The following is a 12,281-nucleotide window of genomic DNA, read 5'->3' as shown; positions in this document are numbered from 1 at the left end:
TCTTTGGGTCTCACAACCTTATTTCCAAGGGCAGAGAGGCAGAAAAACAAACTGCGATGAAGATGAGTGAGCCAATTCAACCAGCTAAATTCCTGTCTGCACTGGCAGTGGGGTACCAATTTATAACTCAGCGATATACAAAGATATGTGCACGTGCCTGACTGAATCACATCTCCTAAGCATCAGTGCAAGTCATTAAAGAAATTATTTGTTCAAGTCATTAAAGTGCAAGTCATTAAAGAAGGAAGTCATTGCAGGAAGGTCAGCCCTGTATACATTCAATGTCATATACTGAGTAATAAAAGTATAAAAATCACTTTCCTGGAATTCTCCCTAGAATGACTTACAACAATTAAGCCCTGGATTCTTTCTGATGTCCAATTATGAAAGGCTGGTTATTCTCTTGGAATTCAGGGACAATGAAATTCTTAAAAATTTTATTCAAAGCCTTGAATTTCAAATAGAGAAAGGCCACCCACAGGCCTCACAATCTGTAGTGAAAAAGGCTTCCCTGGCAGGTTCTAGGAGTATCTTATTATTAAAAAACAAGAGGTACATTAAAGGATGAACAATGTATTAAAAAGATGTGTCCATATTAATCTTAAGAGTCTTACTACAAGTGGAATGCTTCTAAACTAAAGTAGATGGAAAGGAGAAAGGTGAGAGGAGGTTTGTGTTAGAGAATGAATGTGGGTCTAGGATGAACCTTACAAGTACCCTTTCTAGTCCCAGGATACTGGCTCATCCCATGTGCCTTCCCATGAGTGGGGATTATTACATTGTGCTCAGAGAGGGCTTGCTGTTGGCCTTGTTCAAATCCTGTACTATGAGTCTAAGAAAGGGATGCTGAAGAAGGGATCCTTTCCATGTATGTCGTTACTGTCCCAACAAGATCAAAACATATGGGATTAAAAACATTCTGTCAAAAGCAGAGATGCTGATCAGAATATGCTCAGGTTTTTGTGTTGGGGTGGGTGGGATAAGAGTGGGAATGACAGATGGCTTCAATAACAAGGCACATCTCACTGAAGTTACTGCTACAAAGCATATCTTCAGAACCGGAAAATTATACTTCCTCAATTCCTGTCTTAGCTGAAGATGTTTCTCTTCTTTTCTATGTTCATGGTTAATACATTTACTTGGGCACGGCCAGTAAAATAGAACAAAAGCATGAATGTGCTTCAGAGTTTATATTTTTCAGTTGGGTGTGGTGGTGCATGTCTTCAATCCTAGCTACTGGGGGCTAAGGCAAGAGAGTCTCAAGTTTGAGAATCACCTGAGGTAACAGTGAGACCCTGTCTCAAAATAATATTAAAAAGGCTAACATGCGGCTCCATGGCACAGTGCTCCTAGGTTCCATTTCCAGTACCCCTCCACACACACACAATTATTTTTTTGGCCCTGAAATTTAAATCTCTTGATCTCATATTGATGGTAATGCTTCTAGACATGAGAAAAAAACAAAAACAAAATAACCACCTAGTAGTCTAGATTCAAGTCTTTGAAGTATCAACTATGCTGATCCCAAATCATAGATGCTACTGTGTTGAAATGATCTTGTTTCATGGCAAAATTTTATTGCATTAACTGGTGATATGGCGTCATTGTAGAACAACAAGAACACACACACAGAAGCCTATGCACCAGAAATTCAAATGAGGGATCGCTAATATAAATCCTTTCCATCTAGTTGTTTTATACTGCTAAGACATCTTCTTGGCTGGCAACTTAAGAGCGGAGTGGAAAGAATTAAAAAGGAATGCACATAAAAAAGGGAAAAAGGCTTCTCCCCAAGCTACAGATGTGACTAAATCATTGTATTTCTTCCCACTCCCCACAAATAGTTTTTTGTTATGGTTTTGACATTAGGAATACCAAGGAATTCTCTCAAGACATCAGGCAAACACACGTGAGCGCATGCGCACACAAACACACAATGAGAAGTAGGTTCTTGGGCTTCATGTGGCTTGTTAGCCTGGTCTTTCAATCTTGGTGCTGAATATAATTCCTAAGTCCTTTTCATGTCTAAATTTGAGGTCACTTAGAGTTCCTTGACTTCTCTTAGATCCTCTTTGTTATTTTCACTTATACACAGTCTAACAGCAACTTAATTCTAATGCACATGTATTAACTAGGGCTGTCTTTTAGAATGCAATGATTTTATAACATCAAGAGATGGTCAGAGTCACCTTGTTGCAAAAGCATTTGTTTTTGTAGAAATCAATACTCACCCATCTGGTCGGCGATGCCATCCTCGCTCCTCTGCCAGCTGGGGGTGGACTTTCCACTGCCTCCGATATCAGACTGGGTGTTCTGCCTGTCCATGGAGGCTGGGGATCTGCGGCTCACTCCAAACCTGTGGTGATCCCCCCAAGAAAGGGCAAAGCGACGTCAGGGACCTCATCAGGAGGGGAAGGTGGCCCTCAGATGATGAACTTCAGTCTAAGGGCAGGCTTAAATATATGTACATGTGTATACACATACTTGGTCATGTGTGCACAGGCCCAGAAACGTATAGACTGTGGTCAGTATATATCATAGCTCAGAAAGGTATGTAAACTACGTATCTTCAATGGTTAACAAGGGTAGGAGCCATTGTGACTGAGCTAATGTAAAATATGTGTGGTAAGAAACCAAAAATCTTTCAGCCCTCCTCCAGCCAAACTCACAGCCTAAAGTTCACAATCTAAATATCTATATATATCTTCCAAATGGCACATTTTAGGGGTTGTCTTCTCTTAACTCAGTAATTTACTAAATTATTAAGATACTCATTCTTGGAACAAGTATTTTCTGAGTACTTGCTCTGTGGCCTGAAAGACAAAGATTGCTATCATTTATGTTATATAGAATCCACTCTCCAAATGTATAAATTTTAAGTTGCCGTTGATAAAGGCAATTTGGAAGTAGGTAAACTGGCAATGTATAAAGGCAACTATTTCTGAAAAGCAATTCTGCTATTTGGCGAGCCAGTTTTATTTTCCCAGGGGTAAAATAATAATATATGCTTAATTAAAGCATATGCCTCGATAGAGCAATAGCAGCAAAGTAGATACTGGACCCAGAAAAGGGCCAGCGTGCAGAATGCAAACATTCATTATGGAAACTCACCAATGCATTTGTGGTTACTAATGAACTTCTAAGTAACTTACATAGTACAAGACAAAACAGAGCCTGTGCCAGTTGATCATGTGATGGGTGTCTTGCTTGCTATAAACTGATAGTCACACGCACAGGACCACTGGGAAGAGTGGGAGATTAGGAGGAGAAAGACTTGGAGCCAAGTTCCAACTTTTACCACCCAGTGCAAATGAACAAAGTCGCTGAACATGGCAATTCCATTACAAGGCTCCATGCAAAGCAGAGAAAGCTACTCAAATATTTACTTCAGTAAAATACTTATTTTATCACCTCCCCAGTTGCTTTAGCATAAATGCTGCACATTTACATGCCCAATCATGAGGCTCACAAAGTTACCTTACATATGGACATAGCCATTATTAAAAACAAAACCTTGATCTACAGATTTCAGTGTAAGTGCTGAGAGAGAGAGAGAGAGAGAGAGGTGTAGAGGGGGAGGACTTACAATCATGCTTTCTTCTCTCCCTTAGTAGAGTTATTATTAAGTTTAGAAAAACAAATATCCTTGGAATGATTATAAGACCTAAATCTGCACTAAGTGAAGACTTTGAAAAAGGCATGGAAATTTGGGTTAAAGATGGATTCTAATCTTACTTTTACTTTTTTGTAGCAGTGGAAACTAAAATTGAATCAGAATTTAAAGCTAAACATTTTTCTAGCAGCTTTTAAATAAATGACAGGGGAAGGCTGGCACTAAACATCGCCTTATAAAACATGTTCACCCATGACCTTTTAATTTCACATGCATGGCCTGTTTGTGTGCTGGGGCATTAAGGATACATCGATCTTGATCTTGAGTTCAGACAAAATTTGTTCTAAACTTGATATTGTGTCCTTTTTTGTATGTGGTATTGAAAATTGAAAGGAGGGGCATTCTACCTCTGAGCTATACCCCCAGCCCTATTTTTTATTCTTTATTTTTAAACAGAGTCTCACTAAGTTGGGAAGGTCCTCACTAAGTAGCTGAGGCTAAGTAGCGAATCTTGATCCTCTTATCTCAGCCTCCAAGTACTGGGATTACAAGTGTAGACCACCAGGACCAGCTTACAATGCATCTCTTTTTGAAGGCTTAATTATGCCTCTGTTTGGAGGGGCCCTTGATAGTTTAAGGGTCACAGGCCAGATAGGAATGAGGTTTAAAGCTGTTGTGTGGCCGACACATGTTCCTGGCCAAAGCGCTGGGCCTCATGAGACAGTTCCCTCCTCTCCAGGAGGGCTGACAGCTGGCTGAGATGTCCTCCTCGCCAGGGGCTAGAAACAGTTTCTCTTGCTTTCACTTACTGGCCTCAGTTTCCCTCACAGACCGGTCTGTTTCCTCTTCTAGGAGCGTTGGGAGAAGGCTGTCATGGGCCCTCGCCTCGGCCATCCTCATCTTCAGCTTATACAGCCCAGTGATGCTGCTCACACCAGGTTTTCAAAGCCCACCTCGGCAAGGCTCCCTATGGCCAGGCCCTGCCTCCTCAGTGCCTCTCTGTGTGTGGCCCAGAAACAGAGCTCAAGGAGGGGAGGACAGGCGGGATGTCCTTAAACACTATTGCTTTTCACTACCTGTCATTCCTATCCCAACCGTGTCCAGGTATCTCCTCTCCATTCAAACAGAGCAGGTATTATTCATCTCCTACTAAACTGTATGTCTCAACTAAGTTGGATATCCTCAACATGTGTGCACCAGGGAAGAGGTGGGCACATGTCCTGCACATGCAGGTAGCATACTACGTTTATGGACATCTGATGTGTGCTGTACTGGCTTACTGTTAGGACATTCTGCAAGTTTAACATAAATGAATCTGTCAGAGTGCATACACTCCATCTTTGCTTCACCTTGTACATATCTTACTGGTAAGTTTCAGAGTAGATGTTAAGGGTTAATTTTAGGATCAAATCTAACCCAGGAGCCACAAAGAGGATGATCTGACTGAGAAGCGCTATCTCTGGCCTCAATGACAGACAAAAATTGTTTGGGATCTGGGGAAAACAGGCAGCATAGTCACCCATGCCAGGTGATCGCACCAACAACAGGAAAGCCCTTAATACCAGCTACAGCAGAGGTTTTGTTATTAAACATCCAACTGAAAAACCACCAGCTTATTTAACAAACATCTGAGGAGCATGGGCACTGGGTGCCTCGCTGTCAACATCGAAGTGCACCAAACATTCATGTGAGGCTTTTGGCATACACTTAAAGAATTCCAGGAATACTCTTTTTTGTTGTCTTATTTATATTTTAGTGCTGAAGTTGTGGTGAATTCTTAGTTTTGAAGACAAACCAGAGTGTTTAAAATCTAGTTAAAACAAGAAATAACTAGTTGGGCTTAAGGAGCAGTACAATAATATGTATTTCATAAACCTTTTGCAGGGTCATGAATAAAAGCTGAATTTTTTCTAATTGTCACCGAAACAATTAAAAATGTGCATTTTATACAAGTTACTAAAGGACTCATGGGGGAGAAAACGGGACGTAGAAAGTGTATTTAATAGCGGTTTTATTACATACTTTCTGCTAACATAAACATTTAGCAACAACAAAACCATACTTAATGGCTGTAAACCAACAAAATATCATACATGAGAAATACCCATTGTAAGCATTTTATTTAAGCATGCTTATTTCTAGATATGGAAAAATCTCAAGAAAGTAACCAAATCATGTGTCTATCTGTTAAAGATATATTTTGGGAAAATGTAGACTGGAAACACCAGGTTTTATAAACACCTCACATTTGATTTTTCAGTGGTTCAAGTTCTTTGTCAAGTTCCCCAGGGAGGCCGCCCAGCAGGAAGTCTTTGATGTTTTTTCATTCTTCCTCTGGGCAAAGGCAGTTTATGTGTGCTGTGTCCTGTTTTGCTGCTAATTACTTTCCAGCTTCAGATATTCCAAACTTTTTTCCCTTATAGTGTCCTTTAAAAATCTCTAAAATCATATAATTTCACTTTTTACTTAGCACATTTTTCTTTTCTTTTTTGAGAGTGTTGGGTATCACTGACCCAGGGCTTGCTCATGATAGACAAGTGGTCTAACCACTGAGCTATATTCCCAGGACACTTTGTTAAGTTTTTGTCCAAAGCAAATGGTTGTTTTAGAAAAAGAAGTATAGAACACAATGACAAAAGACTTAAAATCTGGGACAAATAATTTTAAGCTTTGATGTGATTAGCATTTTCCCTACTTTGAACAAGGATATCAACTCCAGTATACGTAAGTGTTCTGCTGAGTTGACAAAATCCTCACTCTGGCACTAAACACTATAGGTAATGAAGAGACTGATACAATCTGATTTCTCTGCCACTGAGACAGAGTGAAAGTGCTTTGACCCAGACATTAAAATATGTATAATATTTTCCTCTTGGTAATACTGTAATCCCAGTACTTGGGAGGTTGAGACAGGAAGATCACAGGTTCAAAGCCAGCTTCAGCAACTTAGTAATACCTTGTTACAATAAATGAATGAATGAATAAATAAATGAATAAATAAATAAATAAATGTTGCGCAGGGGGGGTATAGCTCAGAGGAAGAATGCTCATGGGTTCAATCCTTAATACCACATATAAAAAACTCAAACATTAGCTATATTTTCCTTATTGTTTGCAAATTGATATGGCTGGCTGAATAAGAATCATTTTACATGTGAGAAAAGATGAAAGACAGTGCTGTTGATGAATACCATGCACAATGGGACAAATGGTATACCTACCCTTCGGGCATGGATTTTTGTCTGTAAGTGCCCCCCCCAGAGCCAGTCTCGCTGGATGAAGACAGGTTGCTAGGGGAGTTACGACACTGGGATCTTGCTAAGGCCATGGATGAGACTGTCACATAGATGTCTGAACCAGGAGACAACCTGCATGTGCAAACCAAAAACATGAAGTCAACAATTCAAAGGGAAAAATTGCGAGGCCACGCATGACGGATAATATTATATAAATGCAACAAAGGCAACAACTTCATGAAGATAGTGGAAATGAAGCCAGCTGGAAGCTTACAAAAAAAAAAAAAAAAAAAAAAAATTCCCCATAAAGCTACTCCCTCAGGAACAGCTGGAAAACTGCCTGGGGGGAGGGGGGTGGTGTCAAAAGACAATGAGGGAAAAAGAAGCACAAAACATGTATGCTTCCAAAAGCTGCCAGAATTCAATTGGCTCAGCCCCTTCTGCAGTCTCTGGTATGACAGAGCATAGGATAATTGAACCCAAGTGACATTCACACAGCAATCAATTCCAATTTCTCAAACAGTCCTCCCGGAGTGTATGACCGCAGAGACCAGCACATTCTTTGTATGCTTCTTTGTTTTCCAATTTTGCTACTCAAAATCTGGAGAGAATATTTGTTATTTAGTATTTATAATTTTGGGTTTATAGTGGCATGACCACATAAGAAGTTCCATGAAAAAAAAAAAAGCCTTGAATTGTAGTTTTTGAATTAGAATTGCTGAACTTATATCATTTCACAGTAGAATAAGTGCTGCACCCTTGTCCCTAATAAATATTTTCTAAAGTTAAGAATCACTTGCCCCGCCAAGTGGCAGAAAATGGGGCTTTGTGATTAGGGAACAGATTTTTCTCCTTTTCCTTTCTCTGTTCCTGTAGGCAACCAAGCAACTCCAGGGATATCATCAGTAAGCGAGGCTGACAGTTGTGGCCAAGTGAAACCAACCCTCGGTAACAAAGGCTCTTCATTACAAATGCAAATGCCGGCACAAAGCCCTTTACTCTCAGGCAGGGCAGGGCAGCTCAGCTCCATTTGATAGCTGGTCACCAAAAGCCAAGTTTCTTGTTTCTTCTAAGTTCACTCTATTCTATGCTGAACTACTGCTGTCTCTTAGAGAGGCTGAGTTTCTTTTTCTTTTTTGTGGTACTGGGGGTGGAACCCAGGGGTTTTTCTACCTCTGGGCCATACTCCTAGATTTATTTTATACTTTATTTGGAAACAGGGTCACACTAAGTTGCTTAGATTCTCACTAAGTAGCTGAGGCTGGCTTCAAACCTGTGCGATCCTCCTGTCTCAGCCTCCCAAGTGCGGGGATTACAAGCGTGCCACCATGCCCGGTGAGTTTCTTTTTCTTAGTAAAATTGGTTGCTGTGGGTCTGCAGAGTCAGGTGACTTTGCCCATAAATCTATCTTAAGGTAAAGCCAGGCTGGGAACCTTGGGACAGACCTTGGCTCAACAGGGGGAGGCAAGGCCAGGTTTAGGCATAGGAAGCAGATGGGTGGGATAAAGGAACCACATTCAGAAGCTATTCTGAAAGAAACGGAGTAAGGATAGATTCTAAGTATAATCCCCGAGCTCCTCTATGCCCAAGAGGCAAATCTGAATTGAGAGCCAGAGTTCTCTCCAGCTTCTCCCTCTGTATCTCCACCAAACACATACAAAAGTAATTCAAATCTCTTAAAAGCTAACATTTTTTTCTGTTTCCTCTTATTCTAGTGCCCTAATAACCAAAACCCATACCTCCTATACTTATTATATCAAGATAAATACACTGAAGCCATTTTACCCTTCATCTTCCAGAGTCAGCTGGCCTAATTAAGTTCAAGCTCTCTCCCTCCATCCTGTCAACAGTCCGCTTACTGGTCTCTTGGCTTCCAGGCTCAGAACCACAGTCTCCTGACTTCCAGGCTCTCTTCATTCTCCCAACACCCTGCCATTCCTCCTCCAAGTCATCCAACGGCTAAATGTTTCCCCAAAGCTTCCCTGTGTTTACAGAGTAGAGGACAAATCCTTAGCACCCTCTTTAAGGCCTTGAGCCACTGACCTGGCCCCAACTCCTTTGACAGACATATACGCTCTGCATGCTGGACAGGCTGAGGGTGTAACAGTGTCATTGCCTCCTCCTGGAATGCCCTCCCCTTTCCCCCTTTCCTACTCACACAAAAACCCTTTTTTTCCAAGGCCCAACTCTAAGACTGTCCTTTGTACTACCACAGCACATCCAACAGAATGTGTCTGTCTGTCTGTCTGTCTGTCTGTCTGTCTCTCTCTCTCCCCAGGAGATTCTGGACTTTATAAAGAGAGAGGACTGAGCCTTGTTCATCTTGACATCTTTGGGTACTTCACCCATACTTTCTGAATGAAGGAGCAGCTCTATCCACAGTATATAAAATGAGGCAGAGAAAGGGGTTGAGGACAGGGCCATAATTATATCAGATACCCCAAACCAGGGATTCTCAACTATGGTGAGTCTTAGAGCAGTTTAAAAATAATGGTTGGTCATTAATAATAAAGTTTTAAAATTTGTAATTTGCTAATAACAATTACAACAACTTAAATATGCTTTTGTAATTGTAAGAATAAAAGATAGAGCCAGGTGTGGTAGCACATGCTTAAAATCCCAGTACTTGGGAGGCTGAAACAGGAGGATTATACTTCCGAGGTCAGCCTCAGCAACTTAGTAAGACCCTGTTTCAATCTAAGAAATAAAATAGGGCTGGGGGTATAACTCAGAGGTCAAATGCCCCAGGGTTCAATAGCCAGTAGAAAATAAATTAAAAAAAAAAAAAAAAAGAAAAGAAAAAAGAGTCAAGATAGAGTTACAGGTGGTAGGACTATGGTGAGAGAACTTCCTGACAATGCCTGCACTGCGTGCTGTGAAGCAGGACAAGCAAGAACCCTTTGGGATACTGGCCTTCGGGGAATGTGGTGAGAAGCTAGAAGAGGCAGAGCTTCTAGGCTTCTCGAGAACCACCATGCCACCAATCATCTTTTTGTAGTTCGTTTCTAGTTATTCTTGTGCAGTGGGGAAGCGCTAATGGTCACATATGTCCGTGAGATACTCACGTGTGTGTCCCTTCACTCGTGTGAGCAGAGTGTTCTACACTGTGTCTCTCTGCTTCTTTCATCTCCACCAATCTTGATCCTGCTGCGCAGACCCTGAGAAGTGCTGAGCCTGCTAGTGAGGGCCTGGGAGGCCAGGCCCTGAGGCAGGGTAGGAGGTGTGTGTGTCAAAGACTAGTGGGACGCTGGCTCATCCCGGCTTTGGCTAACATGTTTTGATGAGAAAAACATCAAGACATTATCTGGGCACCACAAGATGAATATCCTTATACTCCTCTAAGAAATTCCCCAAATTTCTCACAATTTATTCTAAAGTAACTGGAAGGAGATTGGAGCGGAGGAGGATGGGAAAGCAAATTACAAAAAAAGGAGACTAAGGACTGAGGAATGGCATAAATCCAGATGTAACAAGATATGACACTCCTTTCTGGCCTAAGGATTTGCCTTTCATATGCACCTAATAGAGAAAACCTTCAGATAGAGTTCCATTTTCTAGCTGTTTTGATTTCCTACTACAAAGAGGAGGAGGTATTTATTAGGACTAGTGGGGGCAGGGGTAGACGGCAGTAATGTGAGGACGTTTGGGGCCTGGTGATCTTTAGTCTCTTCCAGGTAAACAAGTAATGCCAACGAATGATATTTACAGCGCATGGTAAGATGGTTATGCCTCCATGAGGAAGTGACAACCTGGTTCCTTAGGAAAAGTCAAGGTGGGATTCTTATATTTGTCTTTTAGGTTGCTTGTCTCCAGAGCATCCATTATGCTAAGCTATCTCATGCTAATTCTCAACCTCAGCTCTTTTATTTGGCAAATGTATCAGAAAATTCTATTTGGTTACTGGAATTGTCCCAAAGTGAAAAAATAGCATTTCCAGAAGGCCCACATTCATTCCCACCCCTTTTTTGCATTTGTATAACTCAACAGTGTCTTTGTTTCCTGACTGTTCACACACACAGAACACACATACAATTGATGGAATGCCACCCAAATGTTCTTACTGCTTTACGTGCATGTAGGGTGGACAAAGAAAAACTCAGAATTAACTCTTATTCTTGTGACTTACTACTTTACTATTCTCTCCAAATACTCTGAAATTGATGCCATCACACAAGATGTGCGAATGGACCTAATCAGGGAGAAGAGGCACCACCTACCTGGGCGCTGCCAGTCCACTTCTAAGCTCCTCTGTAGAGGTCAGCTATTGCTGGAAGCTGGACTGGCTGCTACCCTGCCACATGCAAGAGGTGAGAGCCGGGAGCATTCCAGTCACTGGCTCCACAGGAGGCCACTGACCTCCTGAACCTGTCTGCCCCACTCCTCCCACCTCCCAAGTGTAATCTGTTCTAAGGGTTTCTGTATCCGGTGAATTTAGAGAAAGGTCAAGAGTCTTTTCTTTTGAGGTAAATCAAGATCTCAGCTTTAGTCTTAAAGGGCCCCAAACATCTTATGTTTAGATGTTTCTCTAAACCCCAAGCAAGTTTAGAGAATGAAGATTAATTCCTCTTTCAATTTCTATGAGATCTTTCAACTCTGTGGAATATGAGAAATGCTGCTTTTTGAGCTGGGTGTGATGGTAAACCCAGCACTGGGGAGGCTGAGACAGGAAACAGCAGGCTTGAGGCCAGCCTTAGCAACCTAGCAAGACCCTAAGATCCAAATAAAAAGTAAAACAGGGCTGGGGGTATAGCTCAGAGGTAGAATACCCTGGGTTCAAGCTTTAGTACCAGCGAAAACAACAACAAAAACAAAACAAAACAAAAAAACTCCAACTTTTTAAAGAATACTCTAGTGGCTGTCGCAAAGGAATTTTTAAAACCTTTTAGCATTAATTTCAGATGAGTTTCTTCCCTACATTCTCAAATTTTCAGTTAAGATATGGGGAGATGGTTTTAAAATAACTGATATTTATACATCCTCTGGGGCTCCCTATTACTTTCCTCTGCAGAAATAAACACCAGGACTTTTGACTGAACCAGGAAGGAAGCAACGGAAAGCGTTACAGTCTTCAGCACTGAAGACAACCCGTCCGCTGGCTGGGGGACCGCACTTGGGTGCCAGCTTTTCAATCACAGGTGACGCATGTCAATGTCACGAACGCAGAGTCGAAGGCACTGGACATTACAAAGGGCAGGTCCAAGAACAATGTCAGCTCATTTTCCCACAAGTATTCTCACACCAGGACAAAAAAGAGAACGGCCAAAAATATCTCATATTTGTACTAAAATAACCCTGGCCCCTCCAGCCCGCCCATGAATCAATCCACAGGATTCCAGAGATAGAATTCACAGTAGTAGACTTACTAAAACCCACGGCTCCAGACTGCGACAGATTACAATTTATTAATCAATGGGTAAGGAATGCTCAGGGTA

General features: G+C 41.5%; 1 protein-coding gene across 7 annotated transcripts in view; it reads right to left on the bottom strand.

The window, feature by feature from the left end:
* The window catches only part of SIPA1L1 (signal induced proliferation associated 1 like 1), a gene marked incomplete at both ends in the record, with an annotated part of 137,863 nt that overhangs the window by 32,661 nt on the left and 92,921 nt on the right, over nt 1-12,281 (bottom strand). For all 7 annotated transcript variants that reach the window (XM_080706880.1, XM_080706881.1, XM_080706879.1 and 4 more), the window contains 2 exons: nt 2,232-2,356; nt 6,835-6,981. In XM_080706880.1, the coding sequence (XP_080563006.1) occupies nt 2,232-2,356; nt 6,835-6,981 (272 nt within the window). The remainder of the gene's footprint in view (nt 1-2,231; nt 2,357-6,834; nt 6,982-12,281) is intronic.

The sequence above is a fragment of the Muscardinus avellanarius genome (genome assembly GCF_963383645.1).
Source record: "Muscardinus avellanarius genome assembly, chromosome: 12".
Classification (NCBI taxonomy): domain Eukaryota; kingdom Metazoa; phylum Chordata; class Mammalia; order Rodentia; family Gliridae; genus Muscardinus; species Muscardinus avellanarius.
This window is presented reverse-complemented; position numbering and strand designations above follow the sequence as displayed.